Source organism: Lissotriton vulgaris, chromosome 9 (genome assembly GCF_964263255.1).
Source record: "Lissotriton vulgaris chromosome 9, aLisVul1.2, whole genome shotgun sequence".
Taxonomy (NCBI): Eukaryota; Metazoa; Chordata; class Amphibia; order Caudata; family Salamandridae; genus Lissotriton; species Lissotriton vulgaris.
The window spans coordinates 688299310-688316591 of record NC_141697.1 but is presented as its reverse complement, the minus strand read 5'-3'; the positions used below and the strand labels follow the sequence as shown (position 1 = coordinate 688316591).

At 48.6% G+C, this 17282-nt stretch overlaps 1 protein-coding gene across 1 annotated transcript in view; it reads left to right on the top strand.

Annotated features, from left to right (window-relative positions):
* PPP5C (protein phosphatase 5 catalytic subunit) overlaps positions 1 to 17282 on the top strand; it is a 349815-nt gene that overhangs the window by 127305 nt on the left and 205228 nt on the right. The window contains exon 3 of the mRNA XM_086938408.1: positions 1066 to 1213. Within this exon, the coding sequence (XP_086794534.1) occupies positions 1066 to 1213 (148 nt within the window). The remainder of the gene's footprint in view (positions 1 to 1065; positions 1214 to 17282) is intronic.

Genomic DNA, 17282 nt, shown 5'->3' with positions numbered 1-17282 from the left:
CCTACCAATTGTATTCCTATTATTTGTACCATGTATCATATATTAGTTCGACTAATTTTATTACAATGCGTGACCTGTATCCCTGTTTCATTCGTTTTTCTTTCTATAAAAATCAATAATGATTTAAAAAATATATATATCTTTAGGTATAGTCTGTACTTTCGTCGGGAAGGGACCAGTTATAAACGTTGGCTGCCCATCAGATAGGAAAAGCAGTAAAATAGAATTAATTGCCAGAAAGGTTACCATGAATGCAGTTTACAGTATTTTTTGTTATCCGTGTCCTACCTCTAAAAGATATGGTCAATGGAGTAATGTGGAGTAGCTCTTGGAATTTAGTCCAGAATCACACAGAAGTAGAGCTCGGGTCATTGTACATAAAATGTAAACAATTTGAATACAACTATTATGTCTTGTTTAGACCTGACATACTTAATCTAGACAAATCCTCCTAGGAACCCTGCTACACAGATAAGGATAGACAAGGTTATGTGGATATGTATTTTATTTCCAAGAACACAAACACAGTATACCATTTGATGTGGTTACCCTGTATAGAAATCAAACCTATTAAGCATTGTAAAATATGAACAAGGAAACAGGGAGAAAGCGGTCTATTGTGGCCCTGTTCCCAAGACAGAAACTTGATGGCAGGAGCATTAAGGCACTCCTTTTAGATAGCGCCCTATAAGCAACCGCAAAGTGGAAACAACCTAGTATCTTCCCTAAGAAGGCAACCGGGATGAGACACCCAGAGGGGTAGGAATAGATTGTTCTAGAAGTTCATTCTCTCTTTCTTATTTACCCATCAGAGAATATGTAATTTTCTCTATGCAACCCTTTAAGTCCCTTTTCCACCCTCCACACCCATTCCCATTAGTGGAAATATACACACCAGTGCACGAATTACCCTTTCTTGCAATACTTGACATTTTTCTCTTGTTATTTATATTGTGGAGGGCCACGTTGCACCTAAACGTCAACTGAGTGTTTCTTCTCTCCCTTTTGTTTTCCCTCAGCCAAATTGCTTCATTGTATTAAGCACTTTGATGTTTCCTTTCCTAGGTGGTGAAGGTGAAACCAAATGATAAAGATGCCAAATTGAAGTTCCAGGAATGTAACAAAATAGTGAAGCAGAAAGCCTTTGAGCGAGCCATTGCAAGTGATGAGCACAAACGCTCTGTGGTGGACTCGCTTGACATCGAAAGCATGAGTGAGTACTGTACTTGGACCTGCAGGCTGATATTGTTTGAGAGTTATGTATCCATGTTACTTGCAGGCCTATTTAGAGACCGACTACAGCAAAACTACCATGAGCACTGTGTAAGTCTAGAACATTGAGTGAACATTGTGACAAGATTTGAGTGTAATCACAATGTGATTGGACTGAAGTAATGGATGAGTACTCTTTTACTACACGACGGTGTTCCTAGACCTGTAATTACATATACAATGAATGGGAACACTAAACTTGCAAGTAGAATAACCGTTTGTGGCTATATAAAAGGTGAAGTAAGTGAGCAGAATCTGATCTTCTTGGCTTCCTTCCCTTTCTTCTTAATCATATAATCTTTTCCATTTAAAGCACTAGATCAGATTTCTCTTACTAGTAGTTCATGTGCTACTGGTAGCTAGCTCTCCAACTATATGTAAGTGACTTTCCTGTGTGCAGCACAGACTACCAAATTAGAAATGTTTGTTTTCTAAAATTAATGTCTACCAAAATTAATGAGCCTGTATTTGAGACGTAAATATGCATATTTTCACAACTCATGAACTGATTTTTGGGGGCAAATGATTGAATTTCAAGATATATTTAAAGGTAATGTTTGAATGATGAATCATGCTGCACTGGAGAGACATATTTCTAATCATATCTTAGTGCAGGGGCATTGTAGCTGTAGCTGTCATGTATTGGCCAAGTAGTGGCATTGTAAATTGAGAAACACATTTTAGGTTTCGCTTAATCATGTGCGGTCTCTGCAAGACATTTTATGTAAATACAGTAGACTTCCAGCTCACCCATATTTTACTGCTTGTGAGCTTCAGTGTTGCTCTCATTTTATGTGTTACTGTTTGTCTTGGCATGACTGTGTCATGTCCTCTTCATGTGTTTGGTCCTCCCTTGGAGTATGGACAAGTACTTGTGTCCTTCTATTGCTCCAGTTTTTAGAGCTACTTTTTTGTTGTGGGGGGCTTTAGGCATTCCATACTAGTGCTATATGCCCTTCTCTGCCACACCAAATAACTCTACTCTATGCCCCTCATGCCACACCACATCACTCTACATCACTCCACTGTGCGCCGCTTCATGGCATGCCGCTCCCCTGCCCTCTGCTCCCCTGAACTCCAGTTCACACAATGCCGTTCTAGCCTACTCCAGTTTACACAATGCCACTCTCGCCCACTTCAGTTCCCACAATGCCACCTGTGAATTGTGCCTCTGTTGCAACTCTGCGCCACTCTGTTGCAACTCTGCGCCACTCTGTTGCAACTCTGCGCCACTCTGTTGCAACTCTGCGCCACTCTGTTGCAACTCTGCGCCACTCTGTTGCAACTCTGCGCCACTCTGTTGCAACTCTGCGCCACTCTGTTGCAACTCTGCGCCACTCTACTCTGCACTATTGTACTTTGCGCCACCCTACTCTACTCGCGCCACTCTTTCCAATGCCACTCTGCTCTACTCCAAACCACTCGGTCTCTTTACTCTTTGCCATGCCATTCTGCGCTGCTCCACTCTGAAAGGCTCCTCTTTTTGCCACCTGCCCTCTACCCAACTCTTGCCTACATCACTCTTCTCTACACCATGCCACTACGCTCTACCCCATGCCACTACGCTCTACCCCACTCTTCCCTACCTCAATGTTTGAGGCATGTGGGCTGCTGAATTCATATCTGTGCATAGATCGCCGCCTAGTGTTGGGTCCGGATGATTGCACATTGTTGTCCTGGAAGAGTCTTCGAAGTATCACGAGATAGGTGGCTCCTCCCCTGGACTACAGTGCGCATGGGCATCCACTCCATCCTCAGATTGTTTTTTTCCGCCATTGGGTTCGGATGCATATTTGTTAACTCAAGTTCGGATTCGATAAAAAAACTTTCCTTTTGGCAAAAAGGCCTTTTAGTTATCGTCAGTATTGTCTTTGCGATCGGTGCCCAGTTCTTGTTCCAGCTCTGTTCCCGAGCCGGACATCCAGAGGAGCCGCGTGGCATTTCGGCACTGAAGGCCTGGTCGACGCCAGAGGCCTTATCGACGATCCATCATGGAACGGAGCCCGTTCAAAAGATGTCCCGTTTGCAACTCCAAGTATCCTCACATCGATGTCCACCCGGTGTGCAACAAGTGCCTGTCTCCGGATCACGATGAAGCCAGCTGTATGGCTTGTTCTCGGTTCCGCTCCAAGAAGACGATACGACTTCGACGCGCAGTGCTCAAGGAGGCCCAGCAGACGGCACCTGACCGGGTGAACATCTTCGATGCCGAGGAGGATGAGGGAGTCGAGCAGGAAGTTTGAGAGAACCTGTCTGATCCTGCATCGGAGGTCGACTCCAGTTACGACGCAGATGTTGAAATGGCCGATAATGAAGACGTCGTCGACGAGGTAGGAGACGACGATGTGACCTTTGGGGCCGTGGAAGATAGCTCGAGCAAGGAGCTAGGCCCAACCGTTGGTACGGGGGCCGCGACTGATGCACTCGATAAGGCTCAGGTCGAGAGATCGCCACATGGCCTTACCCAAGATCGTACACTTACGGACATTTCTAACGAGCCATCGGTTGACCGATCGAAACCGAAACCGAAAGCATCGGTGTCTACACAACCGAAAGCACTGGACGCAAAATCGAAACCAAAAGTGCGTATTGCTTTGGTCGGCTAGAAGACCTCTGAACTGTCGGCACCGACGAAGCAAAAGAGTATTATCGACCCGGTGAGGTCGCTAAAGGGTGTCGAGCCGAAGACCGGGGCACCAAAGAAACTGGTCAAGGACGTCGACCCGAAGAAGTCGGCGCCGAAAAACGTCGACACAGACAAGGGACTCGGAGCTCAGAAGGTTCTCGATCCTAAGCGTCGACCAGACCAGGCTAGAAGCGTTACAGACCTAGAGTCCACGCCTGGCGGTGGCTCGAAGGAACCCGTCGAGTCAACACAGCCGTCCGTCTCCTTTTCGAAGCAGGTGTCTGACTCGCTGAAACGCATTATAGAGAAGGCTTCTACTGTCGGACCGAAGGCTACTCCACCACTGAAGCCAGTCAGTAAACCTCCAAAATCGTTGGCACCCATCCAGTTCACACTGCCGCGGAAAGTGGTACCGAAGGCCTTCGCCCCTAGGACGGCCGTCGAAGCGACCAAGAAGGTGTCCACGGGGCCGAAGCCTACAACTGCGGAGGTGGTCACCAAGCATTGACATCCTCCGCTTGAAGATCAGTCGAGGCAATTAATCGACGCCGAGACGGGTAGACTTTCTATTTACAAGCGAAAGATCGCCCCTGAACAGCCTATGGAGTCATATAAAATTCCATTAAAGAAGAAGAGAGATTCTGCTACATCACCTCTTCTCGTTGAACCTATATCACCACATGGCCAAGACACTGCTCCTATCTCGCCCACATACTCAGATGTGGAGGCAAGGGATGGTGACAATGAGGAGTACAGTTATCCTATAGACACTGATCCTGAAGATCACACTGAACCCTGGGCAGACGCTGCTGACCCAGGAGATCCACAAACTGCCCCGGACAGTCATGTCTATGCTGTGAAAACCTCGCCTACTGAAGACACGGCGGCGTTTAATGCACTTATTGAAAGGGCTGCCAAAAATTATGATGTCCAGCTCCATGCTGACCCTATTGAAGAGGATTTTTTGTTTGACACCTTCTCAACCTCAGAGAGAACTGTCAAGACTCTACCAATGCTGAAGGGTGTCCTAAAACATGCTGGAGACATTTTTAAGGAGACCACAAGGGCAAGGGTGATAAACCCCAGAATTGAGAAAAAATACAAACCGGCACCTGGGGACCCTACCTATATCAAGGGACAGTTGCCGTTGGACTCTCTGGTTGTTTCCAATGCCCGGAAGAGGGCGAACTCACAAACAACGGGTGATGCTCCACCCCCTGACAAAGAATCTAAAGTGCTAGAAGCATCAGGGAAAAGGGTGGTAGCTCAAGCGGCCAATATCTAGCGCATCTCCAACACTCAGGCACTCTTAGCCAGATATGACAGGGCTCATTACGATACACTTGAAACCCTGTTACAACACTTGCCAGATGAATATAAGGAGGCAGCAGAGATGCTAATACAGGAAGGGAAGCTTATATCAAACACATCTATCAAGTGTGCGCTGGACGCAGCAGACACCGCGGCCAGGGAAATTAACACAAGTGTGATGTTACGGCGACATGCCTGGATGAGAATCTCCGGTTTCAAGCCCGAGATACAAACCACCATACTAAATCAGCCTGTTAACCCGGATCACTTATTTGGCCCAGAGGTGGACACCACCTTGGAAAAAATCAAAAAGGACACAGACTGCAAAGTCTATGGGGGCTCTACAGTCGCAGCAGTTCAGGGGTGGTTCCTTTCGTCGCTCCAACAATAGACGAGTTTCCAGAGGTCAGCTGTCCCAGCAGACACAATACAGTAAAGGAGGCACGCAGACCACCTACACCAAACAGAGTAGAGGTGGCTATCGTGGAAACAGCAACAAGGGCAGAGGTCGTGGAAACAGCTCCCGATCCTCCGCCACTAACAAACAGTGACGCCTTGTCACTGTCCCCCGACCATACCACACCTGTCGGGGGAGGCTACAACAGTTCCTGCCAGTCTGGAAATCCATCACTACAGACAGGTTGGTGAGGCAGCTTATCCAGTATGGTTATTGTCTGGAGTTAACATCCACTCCACCCAATATACCCCCAAGACACCGTCCTATGTCCACAGAGCATTTGCAATTATTGCAGCAAGAGGTAGTCGTCATGCTGCAAAAAGGAGCCATAGAGCTTGTGCCTGTGGAAGAAAAAGGTACAGGGGTGTACTCGCTGTACTTCTGGATCCCAAAAAAGGACGGGTCCCTCAGACCCATACTGGACCTCAGGCCCCTAAACCAGTACATTCTATCATAACACTTTCACATGCTCACATTACAGTAGGTTCTACCGTTACTCAGTCAGGGAGATTTCCTCGCAACATTAGATCTGAAGGATGCATATTTCCATATTCCGCTACACCCGTCACACAGAAAATACCTCAGGTTCACCATTCAGGATCAGCATTATCAGTTCAAGGTCCTCCCTTTTGGAGTGACAACGGCACCCAGGGTGTTTACCAAGTGCCTGGCGACAGTAGCTGCACACCTACGGAGACAGAACGTTCACGTCTACCCTTATCTGGACGACTGGCTTATCCAGGCAAAGTCGGCCCAGCAGTGTGCCGCCCACATGTCCCACACCATTCACCTTCACGATCTGGGGTTTTCTCTGAATTATCCAAAGTCCCACCTTCAGCCCGCCCACGTACGGCAGTATCTGGGCGCGACAATAGATACTCTGGCAGCCAAAGCACAGCCAAATTCAGTGACCATCAACAGCTTACAATTGCTGATACAACAATTCAAGCCACAACACTCGCTTCCGGCACGGGTGTTCATGCAGTTGATAGGCATGATGGCCTCCTCCATCTTCATAGTCCCGCACGCAAGACTACACATGCGTCCGCTTCAGGAGTGCTTAGGACGTCTGTGGAATCAGGCTCACGGACAGTTGAAAGACCTAGTGTTGGTGACCGGTCGTGCATACAACTCTCTGCATTGGTGGAATCCACAAAACCTTTGCAGGGGCCGACCGTTCCAGGAGCCTGTGCCACAGATTATTCTGACGGCGGACGCATCTCCCCAGGGATGGGGAGCTCATTTACTCCACTACACAGCTATGGACAGCACAGCAGAGGAAGATGCACATCAACATTCTAGAACTGATGGCTATGTTCATGGCGATGAAAGCATTCAAAGTACATCTGTGCAAGAAGGTTGTGTTGATCCGGACGGACAACATGACGGCCATGTACTACATACAGAAGCAGGGAGGTACACACTCTCCACAGTTGTCTCATCTGGCTCAGAGCATGTGGAAGTGAGCCATTCAGAGGAACATCTTCCTCATGGCAGAACACCTCCTGGGCAAGGACAATCAGATGGCGGACCTGCTCAGCAGGTACAGCCACCAAATGCACGAGTGGGAGATACATCCATCAGTACTCCAGCCGTACTTCCAGCAGTGGGGTCATCCAGAGATAGACCTGTTCGCCACAAAGGAAAATGCCAAAGCTTTGCCACCAGGTTCCCACACCCACAGTCGCAGGGCAATGCGATATGGATGAACTGGTCAGGCATATTTGCATACGCTTTTCCCCCAGCACCTCTAATACCGCTACTGGCACGCAAGCTGAAGCAACACTCGATGACACTCATCCTGGTTGCTCCGACGTGGGCACGCCAACCATGGTACACCACGTTTCTAGAACTATCCGTGGTACCGCATCAAAGGCTTCACCTCACACCCAGGCTTTTGACGCAGAGCCATGGCGACATTCAGCATCCAGATCCGCAACAGCTCAACCTGGCGATCTGGCTCCTGAGGTCTTAGAATTTGGCTACCTCAACTTGCCTCCTGACTGTATGGATATCATAAGGGAGGCAAGAAAGCCCACCACCAGAGCATGTTATGCAGCAAAATGGAAGCGGTTTGTCATTTATTGTGCCGACCACAACATCAACCCGCTAGATGCATCTACTCACATCATTTGTTATCTGTTACATCTATTCAAATGCAATCTGGCCTATGCTTCCATTCGTATACATTTGTCCGCAATAGCAGCTTATCTCCAAAACAGGCAGCATCTCTCGCTTTTCAGAGTGCCTGCCATTAAAGCCTTTCTGGAGGGACTCAAACAGGTTATTCCTCCCAGACACCCACCAGCTCCTGAATGGAACCTAAATGTGGTCCTCACCAGACTGATGGGTCCACCTTTTGAGCCTCTACACTCATGCGAGATTCAATTCAATTCTTGACGTGGAAAGTGGCTTTCCTAATAGCAATCACATTGCTACGACGAGTTAGTGAACTTCAGGCACTAACTATCCAGGAGCCATTCATACAGATTCACTCCAACAGGATGGTACGCCGCACTAACCCTAAGTTTCTGCCTAAAGTGGTTTCACAGTTCCATATCAATCAGACTATAGAACTGCCAGTGTTCTTCCAAAATCCTGAGTCAGTGGCAGAGAGAATGCTCCACACGCTGGACGTCAAAAGAGCTCTAATGTACTACATAGATAGGACCAAAGATTTTCGGAAAACAAAACAACTGTTTGTTGCCTTTTCGCCACAACACAAAGGCAACCCCATTTCCAAAGCAGGTTTAGCCAGGTGGATCGTTAAGTGCATTCAGATTTGCTATCAAAAGACCAAGCGCACATTAACGGTTCCCCCAAGGGCCCACTCCATGCGAAAGTTGGGGGCCTCCATGGCTTTCCTTGGAAAGATTCCTTTAGAAGACATATGTAGAGCAGCCACATGGGATACCACACACACACTTACAAAACACTACTGCGTAGATGTGCACTCCAAACAGCAGGCAGCTGTAGGGCAGGCTGTTCTAAAAACACTTTTTCAAACTGCTGCAGCTGGCACAGGCGGCCGCCGCTAATAGAGGGACTGCTATGTATTCTATGCACAGATAAGAATTCAGCAGCCCACATGCCTCGAACCGAATATGCTACTTACCAGTATGCATCTGTTCTTGGCATGTAGGGCTGCTGACATTCATATAGCCCGCCCTCCTACCCGGCGCCTGTAGCCGCTGCAGCACTCAGAATTACTCTTAGCATGGTCATCACTTACGGTGTTACACTCCATCTTTGCCACAATGGCGAAAAACAATCTGAGGATGGAGTGGATGCCCATGCGCACTGTAGTCCAGGGGAGGAGCCACCTATCTCGTGATACTTCGAAGACTCTTCCAGGACAACAATGTGCAATCATCCGGACCCAACACTAGGCGGCGATCTATGCACAGATATGAATGTCAGCAGCCCTACATGCCAAGAACAGATGCATACTGGTAAGTAGCATATTTATTTCTCTACAGAGTCTACACCGTGCCAATATGCTCTACCTACTCTTGTCTACCTCACTCTTCTCTACACCATGCCACTACGCTCTACCCCACTCTTGTCTACCTCACTCTTCTCTACACCATGCCCCTTCGCAACTGATGGGCTTTGAGGCTTTGCAATGCATGAAACAGTGGCCCCGGTACAGTCAGGAGAGAGTGTCTCAGGTACAGATGCACCATCCAGCGGAATAGCTGGAAAACATCCTGCAGGAGATGGATCTCTTTCATCTTTAAATGGTTGGACACCAGTCATTCATTGAAATTCTTGAGGTTTATTACAGGTCGTTGCCCCTCCTCTCAATTGTCAACTACGAAGAGGTTGCTGCCGAACCCATTGGGGTGAGGCATAGTCCGACAATTGGCCCCTTTGTTGAGGAGGGCTGCTACCTCCTCTCTATTCAATCGCTCTCTACCCGGAAGAAAGTTATCTGCCCTGGGTGCGCCACCTGTCATGGCGACCCATAGAACTCGATCCGAAAACCCCTGACTGTTTGAAGGACCCCTGCATCTTTTGTGAGAAACATACACCTGTGAAAATATTTCGCCAGCCAGCTTCTTACTTTTAGGTGGGAAGAAGGGCGTTCACTCACTGTTGTTGGAGGAGTTTGAGGCTTGTCCCCTGGAGCTGCCTCTGACACCGAATTACTGGGCTCTAGTGGGATAGAAATTCATGAAGCTGGACTGATCTTTGTACTGCCCTCCCCTGGAGCCTTGTCGTTGGGAAGGGTTTTGGGGGGAGAGGCAGCCAGCCGAGCGGCCCTTCCAAGGCCTCTCCCCTGGAAAACCTGAGGATTCAAAATCCTCTTGATGGAAGTTTGAGAAGGTTGCCACAATGTCCCCACCTCTTTGGTGAAAGGGTTGATGGAGAGGCTCCCTGGACCACTGCTCCACTTGTGACAACACCAGGTCACCCAATTTAGGTTCCACTTTGAGCAAAGAGTGGCGACACTCTGTGGAAGGGTGCAGTGAACATTCCCTAGAAATATGAAGGCCCTTTGTGCCCAGCCAACGAGGACTTCCGGTTAGATTAACGAACCAGAGGCCTTGGCATCTTAAGCCATATCCAAAATCTTTCATGATCGGACCCACTACGTCCAGGAGTTTGTACTGGCACGAACGCTAAGACTGCCTAATCCCCTTCTTAGGGTCTCTAAAGAATTTAGCCAGGAAAGTGGCTATCCTGATATTATTCTCAGGAGTAAGGACTATCTTCCCCTCCAAAGAGTGCCCAGAGCATTCTACTTGCAGAAAGCGACGGGCCTCCTTCTCAAGGGGTTTGTGCAGGTGGCCTGCGGCATATTTTGCCACTTTCGCAGCTGGGGCCAATTCTGCCGAGCGAGGATAGACCATATCGCTGGGACCCAGCATGTCTGCCACTGCCTTAGGAGGGGTGGTTTTCAAATGCGTCGGGGACAGGAGGAGGAAGTCCAGGCGTCGATGGGGCTTGTCTCCTTGTCTTGAGTGCCCTTAGAAGTCTTCACCCTACCCAATGTCAGGGAAAATGGGTATGGGATCCAAAATCTCAGCAGCTGTCTCGGAGGGACCGGTCGAAGTTTGGGTGTCGGCCAGAAAGGTTTGTTTAAGGCACCTGATGGCGTCCTGATCCACCCCTTTATGCTTCCTTTTTGTGCCGGCGACACTAGCTCCTGGGTCAATTGCTGGTGAGAATCCCTTGCAAACTCTTCTGCAATCTGCCTCAATAGGCACTGTTTAACGGGCGCTATAGCCTCTGAGACCACCCTGTGTATACCTCTGTACTCAAGGTGCGCTCAGAGGCTATAGCATCCATTGAACAGTGCCTATTCATCGTCCAAGGGATGGAAGGACAGGGCCTCTTCCTCAACATATGTGCTCTCGGACATCTGCATGGTGGCCTGGGGGTGAGAGAGCTTGTTTACATGTGCAACTGTCCATATGGTACTGGGGCCCCAGTTGGTGTGGGGGAGGCAGGAGGCCTCCAATGTATAGGGGTTAAGGCCCCAGGGACACCACACCCCAATTATCTAGCGAGTAAGCTTGGGACAGTGTCCCTCTAAGGCCTGAGTTAGGTTAATACAGACCCCGCAGGGTGTGACAAATGATAACAGACCACTCAGGGTGGTAACAATCCTGCAGCACAATACGGACTCAATCCGGGCATCATTAAGAAGTGAGTTGCCTATTACAGTCCCCGTAGGCACCGGGGTGTCAGTCTCCAGGCTTGTGAATGTGAAGGCTACAGGCCGCTCGCGGTGCACGTCTCCCGATGTCTGTGGGAAACTGACCGAGGCACGTTGCGGAGCCAAGGGGGCTGCTCTAGGTTGTCGCTGCAAAGCCACCTAGCGGCCGTAGGGCCATACTGCCTCCTCTGCCCCATAGCTTCCAATAATTCACAGCTGCAGACAGAGCGCTCTCACAGCTTCTGCAAATAAACCCGCAAAAGCAAGTTATGTAGCCAGAAGAAGCGCTATTGCAGTGCGTATAATACAACATTTTTATAAACACTTGAAAAAGCCCCATATACAAAAGAGAAGGGAGCAATACTTCTCTGCAGCTGCTGAGCAGCAAAGGAAAGAGGCAGCATGGTCACTGATGATGGACTATATTGGGACTGCTGTGACTTGATTGTTGTTGTTGTGATATCCCAATGGTGTTTGGGATTGTTAGTTTTTAATGAAGCTAATGTTAACATGGCTGCTAGTTGAATTTAGAATTTATTTTATAAAGCATAATCCTTGCCTCCGGTCCAGACAGAATCTGGGTGCAAATGTTTAGATTTAAAGTGTCATGACGACCCTAGTTTTAGGGAACTTATTTTGTACACCTAAACTTGGAAAGAACCATAATGAAGTGTACCTGTGTACCTGTGTACCTTGGGCAATTGGCAAGTCTCTGGGATTCTTGGATTCTTTTTTAAAATTCATTATTGCTGAATACATCCAAGCTGCCTAATAGGACCTTCTGTTTTTCGTTTCCTTGTGAATGTTTGGGATGATCACTTGCTAGGACATTTATTTCAGGAGGGAGTTTAAACTCGAGTAATTAACATTCAGTTTCTGGTTGTACTGTTTTTACATTAATGTTGTTTTGATATTTTATACTTTAGTACTTTTTATTGAAATGTCATTACATTCTATAGATAGGCATTCCCATTTGCCAACTAACGTCATCTGCAGATAAGAACTGTACTGCTAAGTTCACAACTAACACACTCTACCACATCTCCTCTTCCTCCTGGCCCTCTCCAATCGAGCAGGCAGTCCAAATATCCATTACACCAAAACCCCTTTTATTCTCTGTAGTCACCCAGAACCTTTTCACTCTCACAGATAACCCCCCGCTTGTCACTCAACTTAAAGCTAAATTTCTTACCACTAAATAATTTGGGGAATGCAAACCCTGAAATGACACTCTAGGTAGTCCACAACCAGGCCTCAAAGTGCTGTTAATCCCCTTTACTTATTCTAGGTCATAACCATCAACTTCTCCATTGCCAGTAGCCACCAGACTTTCTCTATATCAGTGGTCCCCAAACTTTTTTAGGCGGGGGCTACATCAACTTTTCTTTCTGTGATGAGGGGCCGGGGTCAGTCTTATAACAGGAAATGATATGGGCCGCCGCCAAAGTGACAACCAATTGTCTGGCATGGATACAATTCACCACAGGCAGACAACTCCATGACCGCATTTCTAAAAAATCAACTCCAGCAAAAAAGATAGCCTTTTGTCCAAGCTAGTATATTCAGAATACACATCCATGGTATCTGACAACACCTTCCCCTCTCCCACATCCCCCTTCCTCCTGTACACTGCAGCACCCCTCCCCGCTCACTCCCTCCCCCTCATTTATTGCAGTATTATCCTTCTGTGTTTGGTACTCTTTTGTAACATGCACATGTCACTTTTGTCTTGTAACACACTGTCCATTTGCTACCTCTTGTTCGCTTACGATACTTGCACAAATGCCACCACTGCCCAAGTAACGTTTCTTCTTGTGTCCTCCATTTATTGCAGTATTATAACTAGTCTAGTCCTCTTGTACTTTGTAACCAGCATTGCGCGATACTTGCACAAATGCCACCACTGCCCAAGTAACGTTTGTTCTTGTGTCCTCCATTTATTGCAGTATTATAACTAGTCTAGTCCACTTGTACTTTGTACCCAGCATTGCGCGCTACATGAAAAATGCACATTAATTACACAAGTCTCCATGGGCCCCCAGCTAATCACACCTTTGCCTCGGGGAAAGTCCGCGCTACATGAAAAACGCACATTAATTAAGCAAGTCTCCATGGACCCCCCCCCCCTCCCAGCCAGCTAATCACACTTCTTTGCTTCTGTAAAAGTCCGCGCGATATAAACAAGTCTCCTTGGACCCTCAAATTTGCATTAAGGTTACTAATGTGCAGTGCCTGGAGGAAGGAAAGCAATTTAAAATAGTTGTACACTCACAATGTAAAGTTCAATTACAGTGCACAAAAGATTGCAGCTCCTACCACCATTCACTCAGCCTTTCTCTCTGGGATGAGCTCAAACATTCTGGGGTGAAGGGGGGTGGGGGTCAGGGGCACTGTGATGGTATTACAAATTGTACCAGTGCTATGTTTGCATCAAATGTTTTTTTAAATCTGAAAACAAGAGAAGAGCTTCCTGCATGAACTCACAGCGCTCACAATTTCACAAGGCTTCTGCGCCGCTCCCGGTCTCCGCGCCTGACACCGGCACATTAATTACACAAGTCTGCATGGACCCCCTCCCTCCCAGCGGCTAATCACACCTTTGCTTCTGTAAATGTCCGCGCTATATAAACCCCCCCCAGCCTCCATGGACCTCTCATTGGTTCACTGCTGCCCGCTCCACCCGTGGTCACACTCACCGGCTCACAGTGATCACAATTTCTCAAGGCTTTCGCCGCTCCCGGTCTCCGCGCCTGACACGGACTCTTCGCGCGCAACCACCGGCTCACAATTTCACAAGGCTTCCACGCCGCTCCCGGTCTCCGCGCCTGACACCAGACTCTTCGCGCGCAACCCCCACGCACATATACGCGTGACGCAAGACGCCCGCGTACGCCATCCAGTCAAGTACTCGCAGGCAGCTTCAGCTTCGATCTGCGCATGTGTCCGAGTACAGAACGTAAAAATAACACTGAATAACCCTGTGGATCTGGACGCACCAGGAGGGCCACTTGATTTCATTAGACGGGTCGGATTTGGCCCGCGGGCCGTAGTTTGGGGACCCCTGCTCTATATAGCCGTCTTTTGCAAACCCGATTCACGTTACCCAGTGTGGCCTGTTTTACTGCCAACAGGAAATGCATTATTAACTTTCCTGCTCTAGTAGACCATGGGTACACTCCTTTAGACAGGCAACATAATATAATTCCTTCGAGCATTTTACTAGAAACCTGACTTTTATGTTATCTTTTGCATCTAGGCTGATGTTCCAGAAATACTTTCGTGTCACCACCTTTAGCGTGTGCCACTCCAATTGCCTGCCAGAGGTGGATGACCAATTTGTGTCAAAATATCTAGTAACCAATTCCCAAAGTTTCTCCCGGAACATGGTGTCTTGGAGGACCTCTGGATGCAGGCACACAAAGGGACCCTCGCCTACCGCTACTCACTCCACCCCCTCCTCCCCCCACTCCATAAGCACCGTAGTATGGTCTGCCGACATGTATATACCCCCGTACTCCAGGGTGTGTTTCGCGCCAGATATCAACACAGCTAAAAACAACCCATTACCTCCCGTAGACTAGCTCTCATGTTGAGCTTAGTGTGTATCCTCGGAAGGTGCCTATCTAGATTCCTGTCAAGTACACAGTCAAAATCTCGGGGGAGGGAGTTGGGGAGGGATGGGGAAGAGGGTTTGGGATTAGGGGGCACCGGTGTGCTCATAGATATGAGGTGTGTGCGAAGGAGGAAAGGATTGACCAATGGGGACATTACATGATTTAAAGTGTATTACCTGGAATGTGCGGGGGCATAATACAATGCAAAGGTGACACAAGGTGCATGCTTACCTAGTGAGGCGAGGGGTGCATATAGCTCTGCTTCAGGAGACGCACCTTAACCGAGCTAAAGGACTGGTCCTGAAAAGAATTGGAGGGGGCAATTGTTCTACACAACTTACTCAGCGTTTGCCAGGGGTGCTTTGGTGTGGATTAGAGCGGGGGTCCCTTTCCAACCAGTGCAGCACTTGACTGACCCAGAGGGACGGTTTGTAGTGGTGTTGGGGCGGCTATGTGGAGAGGATGTGGCCTTATGCAGTGTGTATGCCCCCAATATAGATCATCCCTCCTTTTTTGAGAAATTGTCCGGGAGCCTAGTGCCCTATCTAACTACTGTGACAATAATGGGGGGGAGACTTTAATTCCGTAACAGACGTAAAGTGAGACAGGTCCCACCCCCGTTATCTGGAGCTTCAGCGCATAGGGCTTCCAAGGCGAGCGCTTGGCAGAAAAACTGGGGATTGGTTGACACGTGGCTCGCCCAGCACCGGGAAGAGATGGACTACTCCTATTACTCAGGCCTCCACGACCTACATGTGCGTTTGGATCTAATATTATCTGCCCCTGTTGTTCACTCCAAGTTGATGGGTAGCGAGTATCTGGCCAGGACGTTATCGGACCATAATCCGTTGTTAATACGAATACGATGGAGCCGAGAGAGGGTGGCAATACCGACCTGGCGGCTCAGACCGGAGGCACTGGAAGACCCAGTTTTTGGTGAGGAGCTGGGGGCGGGCATTGCACAATACTTTGAAGAGAACGAGGGGACGGCGACGTCAGCGGCAATTGAGTGGAATGCGTTTAAGATTGTGATCAGGGTCATATGTATTAGCAAGATGACGGGAGTACAGAAAACTATTTTAACTGACCTAGAAAAAGAAAAAGGCCGCCTGCGAGATGCAGAGAAAGACCGGCCAGGGAACCCGGGGGCTCAAGCGGAGGTTTCAGATGCTAGAGAGGCAGTAGCGGTTCAGGTGGAGAGGCTGCGCTCCTTTGATTATAAGACATACCGGGCAAGGAGGCACGCAGAGGGGGACAAATCAAGTGCACTGCTGACATGGCTGGCTAATCTAACCCCGAGGGTAGCCCATACTGAGCATGGTGGCTCCCGCAGGAGAGGTGGTGTATACACAATCTGGGATAAACAGCTTGTGTCTGGAGTATTACACTGGGTTTATCGTAGCCAGCTGACCCCGGGTTCTGATGATGCAAGGGAATATTTGGGGGTGGTGGCCTTGCCAAGCTTGAACAAGGAGCAGGGAGATCTGCTGGATAGTGAGATAACGGTGGGCGAAATTCGGAAAGCGATTTAAACATATGGCTCGCAACAAGACGGCCAGGGTGGACGGCCTCCCTATTGAATTTTATACCAGATATGTACATTGCTAGGTTCCGCGGTTGCAATTGATATATCTGGAGGCATACAAAGCAAGGAGATTGCCTAAGACCACCAGGGAGGCTGCTATTATTCCCCTCCTGAAGCCAGGGAGAGAAGCTACAGAAAGGAAGGCATATCACCCGATGTCGATGTTAACAACCCACTACAAAATTTTGAGCAGGATCTTGGCAACTCGCCAACTCCCATATATGGCGCAGTTGATACATCGAGATCAATCTGGCTTTATACCCAAATGTAACACGTCTATAAATGTGAGACGGTTGCTGAGGATCCTAGAGCATTGCCGGGACCGGGTGCCGTCAACCTTGATTCTCTCTGTGGATATAGAGAAGGCATTTGGTAGCCTGGAATGGCCATTTCTTTTTCAGGTATGCGAAAGATGGGATTGCGGGAGGTGTTCGTGAAATGGACGCAAATACTATACAACTCAGCGACGGCCCGGGTGTAAATGGGCGGGATGGTGTCAGTCCCCTGCGTGGTGGGACAAGGGACTCGATAGGGATGCTCGCTTTCCCCGCTGCTGTTCGCACTGGCGATTGAGCCCCTGGTGGTGCAAGCTAGAACAGGGAGACATTACACTGGGCTGGAGATGCGGGGAGACATACATTACATATCGCTTTATGCGGATGACCTGCTGATGTTTCTAACGGGCCCTTGGCGAGGACCTAACGGGAGCGACTGCCTTACTGCGGGCATTTGGGGCAGCATCGGGGCTGTGC